General features: G+C 34.5%; 3 protein-coding genes across 4 annotated transcripts; all 3 read right to left on the bottom strand.

The window, feature by feature from the left end:
• Window positions 1-1807: 1807 nt before the first annotated feature.
• Window positions 1808-8284, bottom strand: LOC132047056 (protein IMPAIRED IN BABA-INDUCED STERILITY 1-like). Of its 2 annotated transcripts, XM_059437938.1 has the most exons (9): window positions 7296-8278; window positions 6071-6355; window positions 5630-5947; window positions 4980-5207; window positions 4724-4821; window positions 4233-4341; window positions 3693-4148; window positions 2487-2610; window positions 1808-2369 (listed from the first exon to the last, which is right to left on the bottom strand). In XM_059437938.1, the coding sequence occupies exons 1-9, from the start codon at window positions 7656-7658 to the stop codon at window positions 2362-2364; spliced, it is 1989 nt and encodes a 662-aa protein (XP_059293921.1). In that variant the 5' UTR covers window positions 7659-8278; the 3' UTR covers window positions 1808-2361. The 2 variants fall into 2 exon arrangements, with proteins under 2 accessions (XP_059293921.1, XP_059293922.1); XM_059437939.1 differs by lacking the exon at window positions 6071-6355 and having other exon boundaries at window positions 7296-8284.
• Window positions 8285-10742: 2458 nt separating this feature from the next.
• Window positions 10743-14598, bottom strand: LOC132047055 (probable WRKY transcription factor 3). Its single transcript, XM_059437937.1, has 4 exons — window positions 14005-14598; window positions 12756-13255; window positions 12266-12418; window positions 10743-11055 (listed from the first exon to the last, which is right to left on the bottom strand). Exons 1-4 carry the CDS (start codon window positions 14368-14370, stop codon window positions 10896-10898), a joined length of 1179 nt encoding a protein of 392 aa, XP_059293920.1. The 5' UTR covers window positions 14371-14598; the 3' UTR covers window positions 10743-10895.
• Window positions 14599-17940: 3342 nt separating this feature from the next.
• On the bottom strand, window positions 17941-21803 carry LOC132047054 (uncharacterized). Its single transcript, XM_059437936.1, has 7 exons — window positions 21432-21803; window positions 20867-20961; window positions 19981-20098; window positions 19731-19849; window positions 18826-19012; window positions 18543-18686; window positions 17941-18431 (listed from the first exon to the last, which is right to left on the bottom strand). The coding sequence occupies exons 1-7, from the start codon at window positions 21696-21698 to the stop codon at window positions 18141-18143; spliced, it is 1221 nt and encodes a 406-aa protein (XP_059293919.1). The 5' UTR covers window positions 21699-21803; the 3' UTR covers window positions 17941-18140.
• Window positions 21804-22706: the final 903 nt, after the last annotated feature.

Genomic DNA, 22706 nt, shown 5'->3' with positions numbered 1-22706 from the left:
TTCTGATTAGATCAGTTTTCAAGCCTTTTGGGCAGTGGCGGAGCCACTCATGGCCAAGGGTGGTCACCCGCACACCCTTGACTGGAAAATGATACTAGTATATGGATTAGATATTATAGTTAACCGGATATAAATTAAATTTTGAACACCCGTAAAATAATTGAGATAGATAGGTTAGAGCTAAAGAATGTTCAATTTTACCTAAAAGTCATGGTTTAGAGCTTGCGTCAAACGCTGGTCATTTTCTTTCTTTAAAAAAAACATACAAACAATTTCTAAAGCTACTTGGTTGATTTGTATTTGCACTTATTTTCTTCCATGTTCCGACTAAACTTATTTGTATTTGAGTTGTGATTTGCATTTGGTTTATTCCTATGTTGGTTTGGGATTACGTTGGACTCATTTGTTGAAGCTCCTTTAGTCTTTCTTCTTTCCTTTCTATTTCCTAGAAAAGAAGACATATTGTTAAAAAGAAGACAATGAGATCAAATAGCAAGTTAGCTACCACTTATTTTATTCTCTTTTCTTTTTTAATTGCTTCTGTGAACATTTTAATTATCCAAATTTGTTCTCCCTTCTTTTTTTTTTTTTTAAAAGAAAATTAATTGGTCGTTATCTCTCGCTTTGTAACATTCTCAGAATGCCTCTTGTTGTTCTCCACTTGTGGGATTACGTACACTGGGTAAGTTGTTGTTTGTTGTTGCTATCATTTGATACTGTAATCACCGTAAGAGTTTTCTAGCAATGAAATTTATCAAGAATAACTTGCGAAATCAAATGGACTATAAATTTTTAAGCGGGTGTGCAGTGATGATGTTAAAAAAATTTCATTGCACTCATTCATCGAAAAAAAAATTATATACTCGTTAACATTTCAATAACCTTAACAAAATTTCTGGCTCCGTCACTGCTTTTGGGGCTCTAGTATAATTGGGTAAGCAAGCTTAGCTTCCTCGAACTAGTTTGAAATTGAGGCGTAATTGATTAGCATGAAGTGTCAGGATGACCATACAGGATCTCATGATTAGTAGCAGCTTCATTGTAAGTTCGTACTATATTTCATCCCCTTTCTCCCGCTCCGTCTCAAAGAGTACCTAGGACCAATTTAATAACTTTTTTATATTTGAACCTGTACATTTCTTTTTTAGGCTTAATGCATATGCGGCCCCCTAAACTTGTCCCTTTTTTTTTTTTTTCATTTTAGCACCTCAACTAAATGTTGTTCCTATTGAACCCCTGAACTCGTCTTCAAGTGTGTCTATCAAACACAATCCAACTTATATAGTATTCCATCTTTAATATAGCAACATGTTAATATATATTCTAATTTAATTATGCCATCTTTTAGCTTAGATTAGCAGCAATTGAGAGGAGGAAAAACAGTAGCTTTTAATTACGCAACAGCGGAAGAGCAGAAATTGACACATCCATGACCTAAAGAATAACTTACCACATGTCTAAAATATGATTCCATCTTCATTTCCTCAATTTAGTTTCTGCTTCTAATAAAAATCAGATTTAGGGGGTTTGATAGACACACTTGAGGACAAGTTAAGGGATTCAATAGGAACAACACTTAGTTGAGATGTCAAAATGCAAAAAAGGGACAAGTTTAGGGGGCCGCATATGCATTAACCTTTTTTTTTTTTTTTTTTTTTTTTTGTAGATTGAGCTTCTACATGTGGATTAAAAAATATTCAGATACTCAGTATTGAGTCAATGTAATGATGGAAGAGTGGAAAATGCGGTAGCACCATTCTTCATTCTCTCTCTTTTTTGAAGTATGCATAGGTGCAGAAATAGTATAGAAAATAAACTGATTATATAACAGTTGAAAGCTCTGTAGTATATCATACCCTCTATGCCCATGATACATACAAGATAAAAACAAAAATAGTATGAAAGCTGTATAATAAATGAGCTAAATGTGTAAAATACAAACTAAAAAAGAATAAAAGAAAAAAAAAATGAAAAGCAAAAAAAGAAAAGAGAGATTATAAAATCAGGTTTGGATAGCAATAGGTGAGCATTTTAATGTTTTCTCCAAACCTGTTAATGAAATTTGCAAACCACTTTGAGCATCAATATTTTGGCTATCCCATTTGATTTCATATGATGTGAACTTGCATTCTTATGCATGATTTCTTCACCAGCTTCCCTGAAGATCTGTTAGAACATTAACTGCAAGGATCAAAGTGCAAAGACAAGAAACCTCAAGAATGCTGCACCATAAATAGCGGGTAAAAACAAGCTGCGTCGCTCCCTAGACTTTCAATGGACTTTGAGGTACCAACAAGAGAGCTACAAAGTCAGCCTACTCTCAAAGTTCAATAGTTAATGTGGTCCTCTTAGCCATTCCGATTATACATCTGCAAGGGAAAAAAACAAACTTTGTATAAGTTCTATGAAAAGAAATGTTTGATTAAAGTAGGTGACTAAAATATGTGTAGTTGATGTAAAGGCAAATATGGCAAGATTTCTTTTACCTCCATAGAACCGGGACCTATGACCAGCTTTTCGAATTTGATTATCCTGCTTGGAATCAAACTTCTGGGACTGACATAACAAAGGCCCCGAGAACCCAACCCTTCCTTGTTGGCCATCGTAATCCTGGTCATGTTTCAGAGAGATCACAGACCATAACACCAATATGTGAATAAAAATTAACCACCAGATATTTTTCCCTAATTCATATTTTTACGCTTCAATTCCTAGTTAATTAGGTTCGGCTATATGAATCCTCAATATGCATATTTGCTCCATTTTTGACAAATTTCATCTACACAATGCTTTGGGGTTCTCTAACACTAGATGTTCTCTATATGTTTTTCTACTGACAAGAGAAATCTCTAAACATACAAAAAATATTGCTAGTAACTACTGAAACTAAATGTAAGCATACCAACATGATCAAACTTCAATCTCAACAAGATGATTTCACCTACGTATATTGATCTTTTACTTCCATTATGTTATTTTTCATTAAGTCTACATGAATTTCGAGAGATTATAGATCCTCTGAAACAATCTTATTCCAGGTGACTTTAGGTCTATCTCGTCTACTTTTAACACTTCCTATTATCATGGTGTTGCACTTCCGGATCAATACATTTAGATGTCCATGAAGGACATGACCAAATCATCTCGAGCGACCTTCTCATTTTATTCTCCAAGTGTGATAATTGCACATTCTGCCGGATGTGATCATTTCTGGCACATCCATCTTAAGATTCGCATTTGTACGACACTCATCTAGTGATTTTGTCTATCTAAAGCACAATGACCACTAGGCTTCATCGTATCCTACGTGAAATTTTGCTAAAACTTTTTTTTTTCCCACCAAACAGTAATGTAAATCAACCTTAATGAATGAGATGAAACTCATCTTGAAGCCAACCTCTCAGATCTGCCATTTTGTCCTACTTTCATATCTAAATGTATGTGCGATATGCTCCATTCATGTCTCACCATAGAGATTGTGTACTCAAAGTGGATCTCTGCCGAGCATAGGAAAGGATAAAAATTTCCATAAATAAGTGAGATTCATCTTTCTCTAGAATGGTGGCAATTGGCCCCCTCAAGAAGATTGTCATATAACGAACACCATTTCACTTGCATCCAAAGCTAAAACCAACCCTTACATAACAAAAAACAGTAATCTAAAGCAGCTATGTTAGAGGAAGGATACTAACCATTGGTAGTTCCTGTTCAGACGAGTCAAACGAATCTGGGCGTTCATGATGACCATGTTTCCTATGGTTAGAATGCTTGAAAGTGTGGGTCCTTCTTAAAAAGTCATCATTATCTTGCATGTTTGAGTCGAAGGTAACCCCAGCGTGCAGTACACCAGAAGGATCGAAGGCACTCAACTTTTGACTTCTTGAATTGGGAGGTGGATATAATCTTGTGGCTGTAGAATCCTGTTTTCCTTTTTTGGCCCATGCGAAACCACTCGATTCTGGCATTTGCACAGGAACAGAAAGAATAGTGCTGTCTCCTTGAGACTCATGGGTCATCTGCGAGGTCTCTGACACTGTGTCGTTCAATGGTTTCATTGATATACGTGAGACGGTAGCTCGTCTTCCTTTAGAAATATAGGCATTACTACCGTGATTTCTATGAGAACCATGACCATTTGCTTCAACTTCCTTCAAAAATACAAGACAACCTTCTCAATATACCATCATCAAGAGGAAATGTGAATACACGTGTCTGTGAGATGAGATAGAAACCTCTGTTGGAACCACTTTGCAGAAATTGCTTGGTTCTTGAAGAGCTCTCCGGGTTTTTCTTGAATTTCTTGAAGTTTCCGATGCTTGCACTGTGGAACTGCCTCTCTTTCTGAAAAAGCAAGGCTCCTTCAAATTAAGCTTTAAAGAGGATAAGAGAAATGCAAAGTCGTGAAAGGTGCACATTTATTAGAAACAGAAATGTACTAATTGTATCAATTAATTCGTTAGAGCCAACTTATCGTGAATCCCAATAATGATGTGTTTGGGTAGGTTATCTAGATAACTTCGAAGTGCAGCATTAAACTAATGCGCAAAGCAATGAATAACAGTGGAATGTCACTCTTTTATTTCTTTTTATTTTTTATTCGACTAGTCCATGCAAATGCAGATATTGTTCTTTGGCCTTTATTGTTTTTCTGGCCCATCTACGGAATACGCAATGATTTATGGAACCACGCGCAGTAAAATCCTTTGCATGAAGAGGAATTCACCTTCGCGCTTCTTCCCGGAACTTTGCATCAATTTCCTTGTTCGGTGGGTACTTAGGCAGGCTCGATGAGTCACAAGCATAAGGCTTTGTATTGAAATACTAAAGAAAGGTACAACAAAAATTTGAACCAGGAAATTAGCAATTAGAAAAACCAGGAAAAAGAAACAAAAATAAAAGAATGAGGTGACTCCATCAAAATGGGAATTTTCCAGTGAGATAAAAACTCATACACTGCTGTCTGTCTTTGTTAAGCTTACCTCAGATTTGAGAGCAGATGAAGCAGTTCCACGTTTATGAGGATCTATTGAAAGAAGTGTTTCAATAAGGTTTACAGCAGTTTTTGGTAATTCTTTACATCGATCTCGAAGTGTACTGTCATATGGTTGCTTGGGCTTAAACATTGTAGCCAGTGGAAGTTTAGACCTTTTCCAGTAATCATCAGGTGGGGTACCACAGAGTTTGAAGATTTTGTGCAGTTGCTCAACCTGCAGGATAGACAAAACCAGAATCTTTTCACAAGTAACAAGAAACAGTGATAGGCATTCAACATTGGAGAATGATATAATCACTTCATATCATTTTGGGAGGCTTTAGTCATATTAATTTAGCACTATTTATCAAGGGTTTTTTTTCATATTTGGCCTGTCAGCCAAAATCAATTACGGGCACTAGCTAAAATATACAAAACATATACACTGATTAAATTTATTTATATATACAATATGTATATTACAAGTATAATTACATAACCTATACATTTGCTGGAAATTTTGTAAATTTGATCACCGAAAGACATTGACTGTAGTTATCTCATTTCTATCAATCATGTCCCATTTTTGCAGCATGCTTACAGAGATGCGTAAGAAATATTATCAAATTCGGTATAAGTTCTTTGGGAAATACTGACCTCGGTCCTCCCTTTCAGGAGTGGCCTTCCGAAAAAGAGTTCTGCAAAAACGCAACCAACACTCCACAAATCCACGGTGACCCCATAACTTGTTGATCCCAATAGAAGTTCAGGAGGTCGATACCATAATGTAACCACACGACTGGTCAGTGGTTGCTTGTGCCTTGAACTAAGGAAATTTGCAAGACCAAAATCTGCTATTTTCAGAATTCCTTCATTGTTAACCAAAATGTTGGAAACTTTAATATCCCGATGCATAATCCCTCGTGAATGGCAGTGCTCTAATCCGCTCAGTAGCTGCTGCATGTAGCATTTGATCTACTTCCACAAAAAAAAAAAAAAAAACCGAGATAAAGAAACAGTCTTCTTCCATTTTTATTTTGCAAGACAAGATAGATTCAAACAGTGATCTTAACAACAAATTTAATAAGACGAACCAACCTGTGAATCACTAAATTTGATGTCAGGACATGATAACAATCCAGATAAGTCATGTTCCATATACTCAAAAACAAGGTAAATGCTACATGATAACCGAGAAGTGATTATCCCTTCAAGCTTCATGATGTTTGGATGGTCAAGTTTGCGGAGAATTGCAATTTCTCGGGCCATAAATCTGACACTATCTGGTTGGAAATTGTCAAATCGCACCTTCTTTAGGGCGACCATTTGACCATTTTCAATATCACGTGCTCGGTAAACACTGCTATATGTACCTTGTCCAATCTACAGATGTTGAAAGCAGAAAGAATCTTCGTAAGAAGAAAATAATTTACATTAGTAGGGTGATGATATACAACTACAATTTACCAGTCCTTACCAGACAACGCTAATATTAAACTAAGCAGCCAAGGCCAAAATATTTGGTTAAATCCCTCGATATAAAGTTATAAACCATGTCACCTAAGTCCCAACTCAGAGCCAAACCTATCTCTCACTATTATTATCTCTCTCCGGTTTTCTTTCAGATTAACAACTCTGACTATAAGCTTTTCTTTCTCCAGAGGTAACCTATAGGGAACTAAGGTACAAGTAAAGCAGAATTCAAAGGTATTTCCAGTTCATTATAGAGACCTTGTATTTCCTAGAGCTGAATATGTTAGCTTTTTTACATGATTGATTGCAATAAAATAGGAGACAATGACAGGAATTACTACCTAATTTATTAAAGTTGCATGAAGCTACTGAAAGGATAAACTGTTTATGCATAAACACATGAACACAAATTTGTAAAATGAAAAATTATCAAAAGCTATTCTCTTGAAATAGTATTATCAGAAACTAACTTTCACTTGTCAAGACTTAGAAAACCATTCTTGGTTAATAACTAATGTAACACAGAAAAAAGATACATCAAACTATGGTATCCATTTAAGAATTTTAAAAATATGTCCAGATAATACGATGAGTCATGTTTTTATCTCCACGACATTGCACTTTCCCATTAAAGCAATAAGAGGTCGATTGGTAGCTGGTTAGGAGCTAAGTTATTCATGTATTAAATCTTATATAAAGTAATACCATATTTGGTAGCATCATTTTGCTATGTATAACTAATATCTACATAAAAAAATACATTGATTCCCTCATAACTAATCCATGTATTACTAAAACCTGCATAACTCTAATCAGCTACCAAACAACCCCTAATTTTTTTATTTATTACCTTTTCTAATTTCTGGAACATGTTTGATTTAAGAGGCATCCATCCATCAATGGCTTCACCAGCAACGGCAGTCAGCCAAACAGGCCATCCAGCAGCCAAATGTTCACCTTCAGTTAACCTCCCAAATTTAATACTAAAACCCGACGCCTTTTTTTCAGCATTATTTCCTTTTTTAGAACCTCTCAATTTTCCTGAAAATCGACGAACAGAATCCTCGCCTTCTTTCTCAGGCTCCTCTTTGATCTTCTCCAAAGGGGCAAAACCAGCTTTAATATGCAAAACATGATCAACATTGTCAACAGTCACCGACGAATCGTGGACCGGGGAATGGGACGTGGCTTGCTTAGAGCTGACGCAACCCATGACCCCCCAAAACCCATGAAAGAAATCGATCCAAATTGGGAAACAACCCGGATCGACCCGGATAGAAAAATGGGTCAGAGGGAGGTGAAAATGGTGGTTAGCTCATTGGGTTTGCGAAAAAAAAAAAAAGATTGTTTTTTTCTGAAAATTGGGAAGAGAAAAGAGCTGATTGTTTGAGGTAGAGGACAATATGGGTAAACTTTTTTTTTTTTTTTTTTTTTTTTTTTTTTTTTTGCGAGATATGCGGAGAGGAGAAAAGAGGATTTGAAATTTTAGAGTAGTGCGAAAGCAGAGGAACGATAGAGAAAGAAGAAAGAGAAAACATTTTTGTGTGGGTTGTATTTGTGGGTCCAAGAATCATCATCATCCTCACCATCTTTATCTTTTGTTTTTTTCACTTTGTCTGTTGAGACCAATTTTCATACGCCATTTTTACTTTACTTTGATTCACTATATTATTGCAGCGAGAGGATAGGTGAAAGTAGCCGTTAGTAGTTCGTTTTCTTTCCTTTTTTCTGTTACCCATTTTATTGTTGGGTTCGTGTGCTGGTGAGCTGCTGCTGGTGCAATAAGAGTGAAGGGACAAGCCAACTGTTCAACCACTCATCTCTATACTATTAAGATTATGGAGTAATCATTGTAGCAAAATAATACCAATATTTTTTCAGATTTGGACGGGAAGACAGAAAGTCACGCCACTGTCTGCTTTTTTTTGGTCATGTCGTCTACTGTATTTCTCCCCGAGTAATTTTGAACATGTTTTAAGTAATATTCCCTATGTCTCATTTTTAGTGCCTTAGTTTAAATCTTGTGGTTATAAACTTATCATATGTGTGTAATGTACTAAAATGTCTTTTAAATCTTGTGGTTATAAGCTTGTCACATATGATGTTTGAATTGTCAACTTAACTTACTAAATATAAAAAGAGGTACTTTTAAAAAGAAAGTAAGACACTTTAAATTGGGACGGATGGAGTATAAACTTTCATTATACTTTCTATTATTATTTCTACTTTCTATATTATCATATTAGGTTTGTAATAAAGAGTTACATGTTATTAAAGTGTTAATTTTGTAAAAAAGCTTATGCACGGTGCAATAAATTTAAACTCTTTTAGAAATGATGCGACATGCTATCATGTTACAAGCTAAGGCTCATCCACACAGATGTAACACTCTTCCAATGATTTACTAAATTCGTAGATCAGGAAGGTATAACAATATTGGAAGAGGGCTATAAAATGCACCATGACGATGTATGAAGTTAGTTAACGAGCTATAACAATCTCATCAAGGATAATATTTTATTTTCAAATTACTCAGTAGTTGGTGATTATACCAAACCTTATTAACTTATTATCGGTCTAAGTGGTTAAGTGAGTAATTGAAGTGAAGATATGTATTAATTATCGTTGAGTCATAAAAGCGTGTAAAGAGACGTGTATTATTGGGTTGGTAGAAAATACCAAGTCTAGGTAAAAAAATTCTTACTGCAGCTTCTCTGGTCGAACCACCAACAACTAGTGGCGGATGTAGTGTTAGAGTTATGAATTTATCAGAACCTAGTAGTTTTAACTCTAATCCTTTATGTATTAAAGAATTCACTAAATAAAACAAATTTAAATAGATTTCGAACTTAGTAACTTAAATGGGTTGTGATAGAATTCTTGATTATCAAAAAGAGAGAAAACATATTAGATCTCCTTTTGAGAGGCAAAGCCCGTAACTTTATGAGACCCATAATGACTCGTAGTTGCTAACAAACCTAACAAACAAGCTATTAAGCATAACTAATCGCATCCACTTGGTGGAAATAAACTGAAAAGCAAAATGGAATCAGTTGAGGATCAATTTGCAAACGAAATATAAGTTCTTATTTTTACAAGGTTGATATGGTATCAAAAAGTTGACAACTTTGCTTGAGTCAGCTCCTTTATTCTTCTGGATTAGAGTTTGAATCTGACCCAGGAAGCTTCAATGACAAGGACAAACTATTACACCTTTCTTTGCTTTATTAGACATCTTAGAAAGTAGCAACAGAATGTACAATATTTCTAGAGACCAACCAACAAATTCATGGGGACCAGCATGTGGTTTTCAACAAGGATAGATCTTACTATCAGCTTTTTGTACAAAAGTTGGAAGCTCAAAATCATAGAAAATAGCATATATTGGAAGCAAACACCCAACATCATATTCAATTCAAAACACATCCTCTCACCCCGTATCCGAACTTATGAACGTAATTTGTAAGAGTATTCGGCTAAAGAACAATAATGACTTAGGGTTGAATGGCTTTCTTTATATACACGCGTTTTTTGTTAAAAACGTATATGCCCCTTTCCCTAATCTTTATATTATTTTTTCTTTTATTTTCACGTATTTAATAACAGCTTCCTATTGTGGTACCACAATAAATTCAATTTATTGTTTCCCGTTTAAGAAATCATTTATTAAAAAAATTTAATTTGTTAAGATCACGACACCAATCAAATAAATTAAATCACTCACAATTTAATTCATCGACTAATTTAATCCTTTTCTTAACTTACGTGACGGATACTCAATGAAACTTATAAGTATATTTAGCTATGTAATGTTATTTCACAAATGCACTTTGCCATTATCCAATTTGTGGAATACATTAAACAGTGTACCTTTTAATAAATCAAAATAATGATTCATAACAATCATATCAAGATTTGTATAAGAACATTTAACGAGCTAGAGAGGTAGTTTTATATATTCAAGACAAAAACACTTATCTCTACTGGTCCGTTCAATACACAAAAATGTACTGAGTTGGAACATAACCATTCCCATTCAAGATAGATCTTATGTTACAATCATCAAGATAATTTGCCCTCATCTTTGATTGTGAACATTAACTTTATAACTTATAAGAACCGACAATGTAATCTTCCGCGCATAGCTTAAAAACTCCATACACTAAATCGTCTACTTATATAAGTAAAAGCGTACACATATGAACAAATGATCTATTTAAATTAAGACTTTATTGAATTGAATAAATAAATAAACAATTATTCCAAAAGACGGTTAATAGTATATCCCAACACAAAACACATCCTCTCACCCTTTTACTTTTGGCAATGCTACTCATGTTACAATCCTTTCACAAACGGGTATTTCAATGTTGTTTCTAGAAACCAAAATATTTTTGTGAACCGAAAGCCTCCAAATCACAATTTCTTACGTTCTCAATGCTAAGTATCTTTAGCTGTATTTATTCCTCGTTCCTCTATTCCTAATAACAGTGGGAATATCATGATTATGCTTGCCTTCGTACGTTGTTATGACAGCTTTTGGATCAGTTGAAGCCCTCTCGACTTGTTTGCGGACATTGCATCCACCATATGTGCACCGATAGTAACTCCTGTAAATCAAGTTTGGATGCGTAAGGGGATGATTCATGACATTTAAGAAAAGACCAGGAATCAAATAAGTGACGGTTTTCAGGGAAAGACACCTGTGAAATCATATTCTGGAAGGACAAAGAACTAGCTAGTGCTCAAACAAGACATTGCAGCTGATTATAGCACTTAATTCTAGTCTCTAGAGAATCTTATTGCACTTGTTTGTTCTAATCAGATGCACAGATGAAGATTTATAAATTCTGGCACATGCTTACGCATGAAAATTCATACATCTAGTACTTCCTGTTTCGTACAAAAATCTTACCTCTGGTGACTCAAGTAATATACTCAGGACTCAAGAGGGCTAAATTATGACAACACCGTTAAATTCACATGTAATGGCATTTTAACAGTATAAATAAATCATATGTAGTGATTTTTCCACTGCCCTCCCCTGTAGTCTATGGCATAACCAAAGATAGCAGATTATCTTGCATTTGCCGAGTTAATATTCACAAAAGTCAATATTGAACTTTTACCATCAAATTCTCCATGTTCAAAACTGAAAGAGGATCATGAACGGGCAAGTCAGATCGGCTTCTTACGACCAAGATCCACTTTTTTATTAATTTTCCAGCTGAACCACACTTACATTTCCTCTTTCTTGATATTGTTATAGCAATTTGAACACATGAAAAAAGAAAAAGAAAAGAGAACTATATTTTACAGCTTCCTTTTTACTACGTATATTATTTGAAAAGGGCTTTGCCCTACAACTTACACCTGTAGATCCAGAGTGTTCATCATTAGCGTTAAGCTGAAAATATTCATGACTCAGTGAAAAAGTTCGAAGCACTATTCAGAAATATTATAAGTCGGAGCAAGAAAACATGGTCTGATTGAATGAAAGTAACATTCTTAACTACACGGTGGAAGTTTCCTCTGCTATCAGACTACGCACTGTATCCATTTCAGAACTATAGTTTGTAAAATCATGATAGACAAAAAACTATGAACTACTGGTTTTGGTATAATTAAAAAGTTCAGGGAGATAAGCTAGCATCATTTCCTGGAGAGTTTACCAAAAAAACACGATGCACGCACACTCAAGTTCTTTAATTAGCATAATATACTTTACAAAAAACAAGACTCGTACAGAACAGCAACTAACATTAAATTGAAAAAAATCCTGCAGTCGAATATATGTAGAATTGTAGACGATATAGGTACCTTGGGTGCTGAGACCCCTTTACCAACTTCTGCCCATATTTTCGCCATTTGTACCCGTCATCTAACAAATCAACTTCACTTCTTGTCTGCAGAACAATCTTGGATTCAGCTACTGTGCCATGTGATGAAGCTAGAGTCTCAACTTCCGTCTTCCTGTGACACAGTAACTGAATTAGATACATACTTTTGTTGCTCTACAATATTTTGTTTCTTTTTTCATTTTTGGCCCATCAGCTGAAATTAATTACGGGCGCTAGCCAAATATAGAAAACCTGTCTGGTTATGTATTTTAAATGAATATTTATGTATATTATATGTATATATTGTGTATATAATATGTATACTATATGTATATTTATACTTAATATAAAAACCTTTACATTTGTTGGCTTTTATATTTTTGAGCGGTCCAAAAATGTAACTATCCCATTTTTCTTCTTGTGTATAACAGAAGGATGGGGCATTCTTTACTCGAGAAAGGAGGACTCACGTTCTCTTTGCATCTGGTTCATCGTGCCACTCATCCACTTCTATCAAATTGATTTCGGTTTCATCACATTCTGTTTTCACAAGAAGTTCAGTTGCCATTTGGGTTGGAACTTCGGAGCATTCAGTACTATCCAAAGCAGAACCATCTTTTCTTTGTTTGGTAGGTTGATGGTTGTGCCGGCCATTATATGTGATCTCACTTATGTGACCATCAACGGATCGCTCAACCTTCTTCTTCACTTGACATTTGAGATGTGTGCACTTATAGTAGCTCCGAGGGCATTCACTACTTTTAACCTTTTTCTGGCCATATTTTCTCCATTTATAACCATCACAAGCTGGTTTATTGAGAGCAACAGAGGATGTCTTATTCTCAGATTGAGAAACCTCGAGCAGTTCAAATTGCTTACCCTCCTTGTCTGAAGATTCCATCGAGCTAGAAAAAGCAGCCTGTGCTGTAACATGTGCTAGAGCCTGCTGGTGTGACATCCCAAAGGGACTCTACAAACAAATTGAAATTCAATAAGTAACCACATGATAACAATGTAATTAGACGACTTTTAGCTTAACTATTTCTATAACCAACCATTTGTTGCATCGTACTCCCTCCATCCCAAAATAAATGTCACCTTAGAAAAAAAAAAAATTGTCCCAAAATAAATGTCACCTTAGAAATTCAAGACAAAAATTGGCAAGTGTTTCCAATTATGCCCTTAGCATTAAAGAAATAATTAACTTTAATTGCTCAATTCTCAAAAAAATCTACTATAGGTAGTTTAGGAAACTTTACATTATATTTATTGATTTCTTAATGGGCGTGATTTTTGATAAGGTGACACTTATTTTGGAACGGAGGGAGTAATTCACAGACTACCTTATCAGGGCCGGAGCTAGGTTAAGTCAAGGGGGTTTTCGGCGAAAAATCACACTGTTTATACAAGGTTAAAATTATTTTTTATGTATATATAGTAGATGTTGAACCCTTGACTTTTTTGAACCTCCTTAGTATAAATACTGGCTCCGCCACCTTATTTAGGAATAATCTCTTCTAACAACGCATAGACTTACTAATTGAATGAAACAAGTAGCAACATCGCTAAATTAAAACAGTAAAAAAGAAAAGAAAGTCCTTGGCTGACTAATTGAATGAAACAAGTAGCAACATCGCTAAATTAAAACAGTAAAAAAGAAAAGAAAGTCCTTGGCTGACTATTGTTGCAAGTGAAATGAAGATTGAGTGGATTATATACCTGAAGTGGGCTAAGAAATCCAGGGGAATTAAGGAATCCAGAAGGACTCAAACCAGGGGGAATCATGAACAAAGGAGATTGAGCCAACACCAGCCCCAGGGGCCGATTCTCCTTATACCCAGACTTCTTTTGATCTCCAGAATCGCCAGGCAAAACGGTCGGCGAAGCCACGGCTCCGGCAAGAAGCTGAGAGAAAGAAGGGCAATCAGTACTATCAGGGCTCTGATCTGAGAAGAAACTCGAAACTAAAGTCATTGGACCAGGGCTAAAAGAGGGCATGTTACTGAAAAAGGAATCGAATGAGGGACGTGGTGGGATTGTTAAAGCTGGAAATGACATTGCTGAAGCTCCCCCTGTTTCGTTCATTTTCACTCTTCTTCTTGTTTGTCCACGCAAAAGAAAAAATCTATGATGATGGTAATTTGTTGGTCTTACTCAAGGGAAAAAGAAGATGGATTGGCTACTTATATATCGTTTGGAGTTGCTCTTCTGATGTGTGTGTATATATATTGGTTGGCTATTTGTAGAAGAGAGTATATGATGGGATGCAGTCGTCATTTGTCAACGTCAATGGTGTAATTACTGCTGGACCTGCTTGCACGTTTGTTTTCCCGCTATTCTACACTATATTTATTTACTTAAAAAGATAGTTACAGCATATGCAGTGTGAGAGTTCACATCAATATCTTTAAAGTTGGCCTAAATTACTCCTTACGCTCTATGTTGTTAGGTTGCAGTATTTTTTTCCTAACTTTTTTAATAAAATGTTGTCAATAACGCTTTTGTGTAATTTTATAAGAAGTTTTTGCAATTTTTTCAAGATAATTGTTTTCTTAAAGAAATACTTCATCCAGTCCTCTTTTAATATCATTTAAGCTAGAGATAAGGGTAAAAAACGCATCCCAACTATCACTTTTTTTTTAGTTTCATATCTAAACTATCAGAACGTTGAGAAAACTACCTAAACTATCACTATCTAGTTTGCAAAACATACCTCAAATTATTCTTGAATGGCATGTGATCTACACTATCCATTTTATATTAAAATATTGCTAAGTGTTGTCCACGTGGATAAATAATGTCACAATGACACCTACATGAAAATTTAAAAAAAAAAAAAAACAAACTATTTGTTTTAAAAAACAAACTGAAAAATAATAATTTTTGTAAAAAAATTATAGAAAAAAATAGTTTAAAAAATGGAAATTTTTTTTTTTTTAAAAAAACAAAAAAAAACTGATTATTTAGTTTTCACATTTAAAAAAAAATCAACTTTTCCATTTTTTAAATCATTTTTTTTTCTGATTTTCTAAATTTTTTGATATTTTTTTACAAAAATTGTTATTTTTAAAAAAATCCAAATTTTATTTTTTTTTAAAAATGCTGATTTTTTTAAAAAAAAATAGTGCAGTTTTTAAAAAAAATATATTATTTTTTAATTTCCATGTAGGTGCCACCAGAGCATTACTTATGCTATGTGGACAATTTTTTTGAGAAAATTTCAGTTTCACTTACCTTTTGGAGAGTGAGTTCACACGTTTAGTTCAGGTGTGTTTTGCAAACTAGATAGTGATAGTTTAGGTAGTTTTCTCAAGCATATGATAGTTTAGGTATGAAACTAAAAAAAAAGTGATTGTTAAGGTGTGTTTTTGACTCTTATCTCTTTAAGTTAACAGCACTCATTTAGAAAATCATTCAATTGCATTAATCGTAAGGATTATTTGGCTCAATTAATCTTCATCTTCCCTCAGAGTGCCAAAAAAAAAAAAAAAAAAGACTGAAAACATTTTAGAAAACTGTATAGATCATTTATTAGAGTAATAGTAGATTTTCTTTTAAAATGTTAATGTGTTTTAGAGTAATAGTAGATTTTTTTTTAAAAGTTAATGTGTTTTTGGTTTTCTAATGCAACATTTATTATGGACCAAATTTGTTTGGCTAAAATGATTAGACGCAGTAGTTTTATTTTAGTCATTTTTCTACTCACAAACACTCATGAATTTTCTTTTCCAAAAACTAAAAAGGAGAAAAACTATAACTATCCAAAAACACGTGTTATTTTTCACAACTTTTTAAAATTTTCTTCCTAGAAGTAGTGTTTGGCACTTTGGCAGGCAGGCAATTTTATTTGGTGGGAGTTGGCACAACTATAAATTGCTCAGGATTTACTATCTTACATAGGTTAAATGAAATTCTAGATTTATTGGTTAAAAAAAGTTTTTGCCAAATCCAAATTAGGTCGGACTTATACGGTTTCAAGTACTTGTACTGCCCCAAAAATAAAACATGTCAAATTACCGAGCAATGTAAGATCTTTGAAATGCTATATGAAGGATGCAACATTAGTGAACTTCCCAAATTTATGTTATTTAAATCTGTTATAACTCAAATTTTGCCAAGTAAGAAAAGGGAAAAAAAATTGATTCAGAAATACATTAAGTAATCCTAGGAGTTGTTCGCTAGATTAGGGGGAAAGTCGACAAATTAGAAACTGAAGGTACAGCCAATTGATTGTTAATATATGCAGTACAATATTACTAGTGTATTTCCCAAATTCCAAATTGCCTATAGACGGATAAGAATGCCAGGCTAGTGGCAAAAATGGGTCCAAATAAAGAGTACTACACATGTACACCAGTGGATATAAAAATGAATTGTTTACCTACCAGCTGCCACTTGGGAGAAGTGGATACCTCCACTAGTTTACTACTTTGCAATCTAGATAAGAAATTATCTTTATATATTGCTAATTTAAATATAAATTTTTTATACGGAAAATCTTAGTAGCTCAATTGATTGGTTTCTTAACTTTCACTTTGTTGATTAGGATTTGATTTTTTTTCCTTTCCACATGATGATTTGATTCCTCACCTTATAATCTCCTGCCCCCTACCCCTATGTATAATAAAAATTTGAGAAAATAACACACATATACAATGTCTTTGTCAAAATTACTTATAATAAGTTTTTTAAGTAACCTGATAGTTAAAAAGAATTATAGCGTATAGAAGTTTAACACAACAAGATAAATAAATATAACAAACAAATGATACCTAATTGGGGAGTAAACATTGGAAATTAATCAATAAGAGAATCAGCTGATTCAAAAGAAATCCTGGGATATGAAATTATGAATATCATGAAATTCCTTGAAAAAGAATTACTAGTGCAAATTTATTTCTCTGAAAAAATTGGAAACAAAAAAGAAAAAATTGTCGGCTATAACAAAAAAGAAAAAAATGTCGGCTATAACAAACTTCAGGCCAGTTCAGGGTACACATGCGTAAACATCTGGCCCCTGCATATAAGTATCTCATAAAGAAGCCAAAAAGGTGCAAGCTAGTTGCATGTCCAGAGAATTAAAGTCATATTTTGTCCTTTAGCTACTACAATAACTCAATAAGGCTTTGTTTTTGACAAGAGGCAAGTTGCCACTTGCCAACTTGAGTGATTGACCATCAACACACCTTTCAGTTTGAAGTCTCAATCAAGAGGATCAAATCAATCGACAAGTCAAATCTAGTCCAGGTCTTTGGCATTCTTTGGCCTTTGCTACCCCAATGAAGTTCAAATGAAAATTCTTAAGCTTAGATAAGTGGTAGCGTGGCCAGAGTAGCTAGGCCAAAAGTAAAGTCACCAAAACTGAGTACAATCTTTTAAAACCAGTGAAGGAAGTTCGATTAAATTTTTATATTGGGCAAAAGGGTAAAAATATCTATTGTATGAATCTGTGTTGTCTAATGTTCTCGACACAAGGAAAGCATCTAGTCTAGTGAGAAAGCTAACTTAAAAGTTAAAAATTATTTCAGATTGCAAGTTAGACTCTGAGGTGTGACATACTTGATAATTTTCAAATGGTGAATGCAATTCACTGCGAACATCCCCTCCCTCCACCGGTAGTTCTAAAGGTTTTCATTTGAGACTTGGCCAGGGCCATTCTACATACATTTTGTGGAACATCTATTAGCACCAACCAAATAAAAATGTGATACAATTACTCTTATCTTCCGGTGGATCTTTTATATGTAGATGCAATTGATACTACTACAACAATGGTGATTGTACACAGTAAAATGATTCATGCAGGAGCAAAATGTGGTGCCAGAAGCAGCTCTCTTTGAATCAGGAAAAACAACTCAGACTTTGGACTCAATGAAATATGTAGATGAAACAGCCAGGCCCTCTACATCATACGTGCGAATAAGTCTTTGTCTCTTGCCAGGCGATTCAAGCCAACAAAACTCAAGATGAAATGCTGTGGATTCTTGCACATTCTTGGCCACATCAGATGGGCATCCCATGTAAATTCCCCCAGGCAACAAAGTAAGCTGGAAACCACCATCAAATGTCACTAGGTTTTTGGACATGGTACCGGTCCAATGTACATTTGTTGTAATATTAGTGGCACCAGAAGTAGACGTGATATCCTTGAAATGAGAAGAAAATTAAAGGAAATAAATTAGCAGCCAAAAGCTAAGACCAAAGATATTCATTTCAGAGCCTAAGAATGGAATAACCAAAGCAAGGAGCTAACAAACCTGAACTAGTTTGCCGTCCTTGTTCATTTCAAGAATAGCAGTTGTATCTGCTTCAGTAATTGTTCCTCCATAAACACCAGTACGCGTTGTTCGTGAATGACCTTTCCAAGTTCCAAGATGAGGCAGAATTCTTTCCGAATCCTCCTACAAGATGATCATAGAATGCAACGGCTAGGCATAAAAACAATCATTTTGTTCTGGTAACTAACATGTTGAATCAAACTATGTTTGAGCAGTCCAATGGAAGAGTAGAAGGGAACCCTTCCCCTTTAAGTAAAAGTACCTTGAAATTGTCAAAGGAGGGAGGAATGACCTCTCCATTACCTCTTTCTTCAAGGAAAACTAGAATCATTTCCAGTATCCCGTTTGGGTCCATTATATGGAAGGCTCTCACTCGCCTATCTTTCTCCAGTGAATAAAGACAATTTTCACATACAATAGAAGGCCGTTTAGAGGGAAGCTTCAGATTTCTGTGAAGGAAAAGAAGTAATTATAGACTGATAGTAAGACATTCATAGCCAGGAACCAAAAGATAAGATATAAAAGAAGGCTCAAGCACCGAAGGCTGCGTCAATGGCTCAAGCCATTTTAAAACATAAAAGAAGGCCGCAATTAGCCCATCACCAGAAGCCAAGGCAACTGTAGAAATTTTAGTAGCGGGGCAACGTATCAATGGAAACAAGATTGTGCTATTCTTGAAAACAAAGGAGCATTTTACTCTCTCGCTTACAAGTCGTCCCAACCCAATAACCTAGATCCACCACTATTTATTTGCTAGTAGGATGATCTTTCAATTAATGATTAAATTTTTTTAGATCTTTAGAACCAATTACTGCTCTAATGAGAGGATTATTTTACATTTTAATTACCTTAGTCCCTTTTGCATTTACTTAATTTCTTGAGATTCATTTAGCTTTTTGGTTTGCTTTTAGTATATGGTGAAAACTGAAGATGTTTGAAAGCACAAGAGATAAAAACCCAAGAGATAAAAACACCGATCGGAACACAAACGAGCCGAGGCAAAAACATTTAAGAGTAGTTTGAAACAGCAACATTCAGGCCATACCGTGTATAAATGCCAAACTGAAACTAGAAGCAAAATACATACATAATTTCAACCACTGGTTTCACAAGAACTGATATTTTAGCTTATCTATTGCATGACATCTCCACATTAGAAACAGTTACCTTGGTGATTCTTCTCCAATATCATCTTCACCTAGCACTCCCTGTCTTAAAACAGTCTCTAACATGCCAGCAGTCTGATATCTTAGGGCGTATGCCTTCTCCTTGGGGAAGAAGCCAATCTGCAAACTACTTTTAGTGGTACCTCAAATGCAATAAAATCTGAAAAGAAAAGGGAACTGCAGATAATAGTCTCAATTAAGTATGACCAGTGAGTGGATAAAAGTTAGTTCTCTGTCTTAGTGAAGCTCACCTGTTGATATTTGTCCACCGTAAACATGTTGGTCTCTTTGATTTTGTATTCAAACCACTCCGGTTCATCATCATCACCAGAAAATGAAGTGGTAGATAGAGGTTGTTTGATGTATAACCTAAAATATTTGATCCAGTCTTCCACACCATATAGTTGACAAACATTACAGTATCAGAGGTTATTGAGGATGCCCTAAACTAATGTCACTGTTAACTAATTTTATGCAGATGAAAAAGCAAACATCTTGAAAGTGAAGGGGCTTATTAATCAGAAAGCATGTGGGAATTTGGCCTTCCTAATAAATGCTCTTAATTTACTGTATCAACGGAAGAATTTGAGCTTTGTGCTCCCAGACCCTACTTGCACCTACAGATATGCATGCACCGAATGAACAATTTCGCAGAATTCACAAACAAGAGAAGACAAAGGCACGTGGATTTCCAGATACTAAAGTTCAGCTACATACCATTTAACTATAACCATATAACATGAAGTGTAAGCATTGTAATTTCTATGGTATTCAGGAACTCCAAAAAAAAATCTCCTCGATCCCAATGATTTAACTTTACCTTAGTCTCAAAGAGTAGGAATGCTTTTACTTTGGATGACCAACGATTACCTTTTTTTGTTTTATTTTATTTTTTGGGTCAAATGCTAACTACATAAGTTCAAAAGAACAAAACTGGATAATTCTCAAAGTTAGAATATATGTAATATATATAGTTTACACACAATAGTCATGGAAGAAGCTACAAAATTGTTAAGGATTGTTAATCTAAGTTCCAACGTAATTTTAATTTTCATCGGAAACATAGCTAGGTTGAGATACATTGAGCTACTAGTAGCTTGTTAATAACAACAAGGAAGAATCAAACTAGGAGCTCACGTTTGTAATAAACTCATCAGTTCACCTTCACCGTAAGAGCTCACCGCGAGCTTCGTTGCAATTTTATGCATCAAATTGCCATGACCATCAAATTGCTGCAAAACAAATCAAACAGATGATGGAATCAAAGGGCACGTAACTTCAGGTAGAGGTGCATCCAGCCTAAAGACAGTCAATGCACATTTCCAGCTCGAACTTACATGATTAGACATGAATATTTATCAAAAAAAATTACTCCCTCTGTTTCAATTTGTTTATTTGATTTTGACCTGACATGGAGTTTAGGAAAGTAAAAAAGATTTGAATTCTTGTATTCTTAAATAAAAGATATGTTAAATGTAACAAAGTGCGGACAGTTGGACTTAAAAGAGTTGTAAAAAAAAAAAAAAATGGAAAGAGTCATTTTTTTAAACCGACTAAAAAGGAAAGTAAGAAAAACAAATTGAAACGTAAAACTCATACATAATGTATTTTATCCTCAAATTTTTGAAAGCTACACATATACTATTGTATAAGACAATGCATTGACTGAAAGAGAGAAAAAGGAAGGGAGTTAGATGCTGACATGGAAAGAGCCGGTCCAGTTGCCCAAATTGAGGCGAATGAAACGTTGAAGAGCGTCTATACTCATTGGTAATTCCATTGCATTCCGATCACCTTGGACCACCATGCCATTAGTACCGGAGCATGACGGGGGTTTCCTAGACTGGTACTTGGGAGTCCGGAATTGGACCAGTTTCTTATTCCATGAATTTAGGTTTATCTTTCGTGTATTGGAGGAAGGGAGTGAAGAAGTGGGGGGCACAAAAATGGCAGACATAGCCGTTGTCATGGAGGGAATTGGGACGCTTCTCCCAGGCCATATGTGAATTATCTTATCCCATTATCTAGGAAACTAGCCCCTCTTCTTAGTACCCGACCCGATCGAATCGAATCGCTCTCCGTGGCACGCACCAAATAAAACGATTAGTAGGCTTTTATAAGCGTTTCGTCTCTTTTTAATCTTCTACGTTTTTTAATTTTTGTAATTTCAATTCTGCTTTCTTTTTAACACGCAGAAAATGCATTTTGGATTATTAGCAACCTACAGTTAAGAAGATAACTCAATTAATTATCTATTAGAATTTTAAATATGTGTCGAGTCTTTACTAAAGTAGGATAGATGTTGAATCTCTACGAAAAGAATTTTTAAAATAAGATTGTTATCATGCACATTAAAAAAAATGTTAGTGAAAGAATTGGATAAATTTTTATCAAATGTTTGATCTGAGAGGTATTTTATTAAGTTAAGACTGTTGGGATATATATACTATTAACCATGTGTTTGGATATAGAATCTATTATAGAACAGTTATTTATTCATTGTTTAATAAAGAATTAAATAAAAGTTATGTGTGTCTCTTATATAGTAGATGATTTAGTGTATAGAGCTCGGTTCTTATTGATAAAATTTGTCAAGATGGAAACGGTATGATTGTAAACATAATATAATGTTGGTCTCTTTGATTTTGTATGTATTAAACGGACCAAGTAAACTTGAATATATAAAACAAATTCCTAGTTCATCAAATCACCATCTTGATATAATTATTATGATCAATGTGATTTGTAGATAGAGGATAATGGCAAATTACATTTGTGAAATAATAATTGTTGATAACCTAAAATATTTGGAGTCCATGTGAAAACCACAGGTGGATTTTGTATCTACCAGTCTTCCATTTGTTTGACCATCTTAACATGGGGAGTTAAATAAGTTTTTAATGAAGGAACATTTACAGTATCAATTACGGTTTTCTAGTGGAATAAATTGTAATTTATTTGTAGGATTAATTCATTC

Source organism: Lycium ferocissimum, chromosome 2, assembly GCF_029784015.1.
Source record: "Lycium ferocissimum isolate CSIRO_LF1 chromosome 2, AGI_CSIRO_Lferr_CH_V1, whole genome shotgun sequence".
Lineage (NCBI taxonomy): Eukaryota > Viridiplantae > Streptophyta > Magnoliopsida > Solanales > Solanaceae > Lycium > Lycium ferocissimum.
This window is presented reverse-complemented; position numbering and strand designations above follow the sequence as displayed.

What these genes read in the sequence shown, in the direction of transcription:
- LOC132047056 (XM_059437938.1), bottom strand. Translation starts at nt 7,658, where the DNA reads ATGGGTTGCGTCAGCTCTAAGCAAGCCACGTCCCATTCCCCGGTCCAC. An exon ending in TGTTCCAGAAATTAGAAAAG is followed by an intron (nt 6,356 to 7,295) that starts GTAATAAATAAA and finishes CAACATCTGTAG; the next exon opens with ATTGGACAAGGTACATATAG. An exon ending in CATCTGCTCTCAAATCTGAG is followed by an intron (nt 4,822 to 4,979) that starts GTAAGCTTAACA and finishes ACCTTTCTTTAG; the next exon opens with TATTTCAATACAAAGCCTTA.
- LOC132047055 (XM_059437937.1), bottom strand. Translation starts at nt 14,370, where the DNA reads ATGAACGAAACAGGGGGAGCTTCAGCAATGTCATTTCCAGCTTTAACA. An exon ending in GAACCAGATGCAAAGAGAAC is followed by an intron (nt 12,419 to 12,755) that starts GTGAGTCCTCCT and finishes ACTGTGTCACAG; the next exon opens with GAAGACGGAAGTTGAGACTC. An exon ending in AAGGGGTCTCAGCACCCAAG is followed by an intron (nt 11,056 to 12,265) that starts GTACCTATATCG and finishes CTTGATTTACAG; the next exon opens with GAGTTACTATCGGTGCACAT.
- LOC132047054 (XM_059437936.1), bottom strand. Translation starts at nt 21,698, where the DNA reads ATGACAACGGCTATGTCTGCCATTTTTGTGCCCCCCACTTCTTCACTC. An exon ending in CCTCCTTTGACAATTTCAAG is followed by an intron (nt 18,687 to 18,825) that starts GTACTTTTACTT and finishes ATCATCTTGTAG; the next exon opens with GAGGATTCGGAAAGAATTCT. An exon ending in AGGACGGCAAACTAGTTCAG is followed by an intron (nt 18,432 to 18,542) that starts GTTTGTTAGCTC and finishes TCTCATTTCAAG; the next exon opens with GATATCACGTCTACTTCTGG.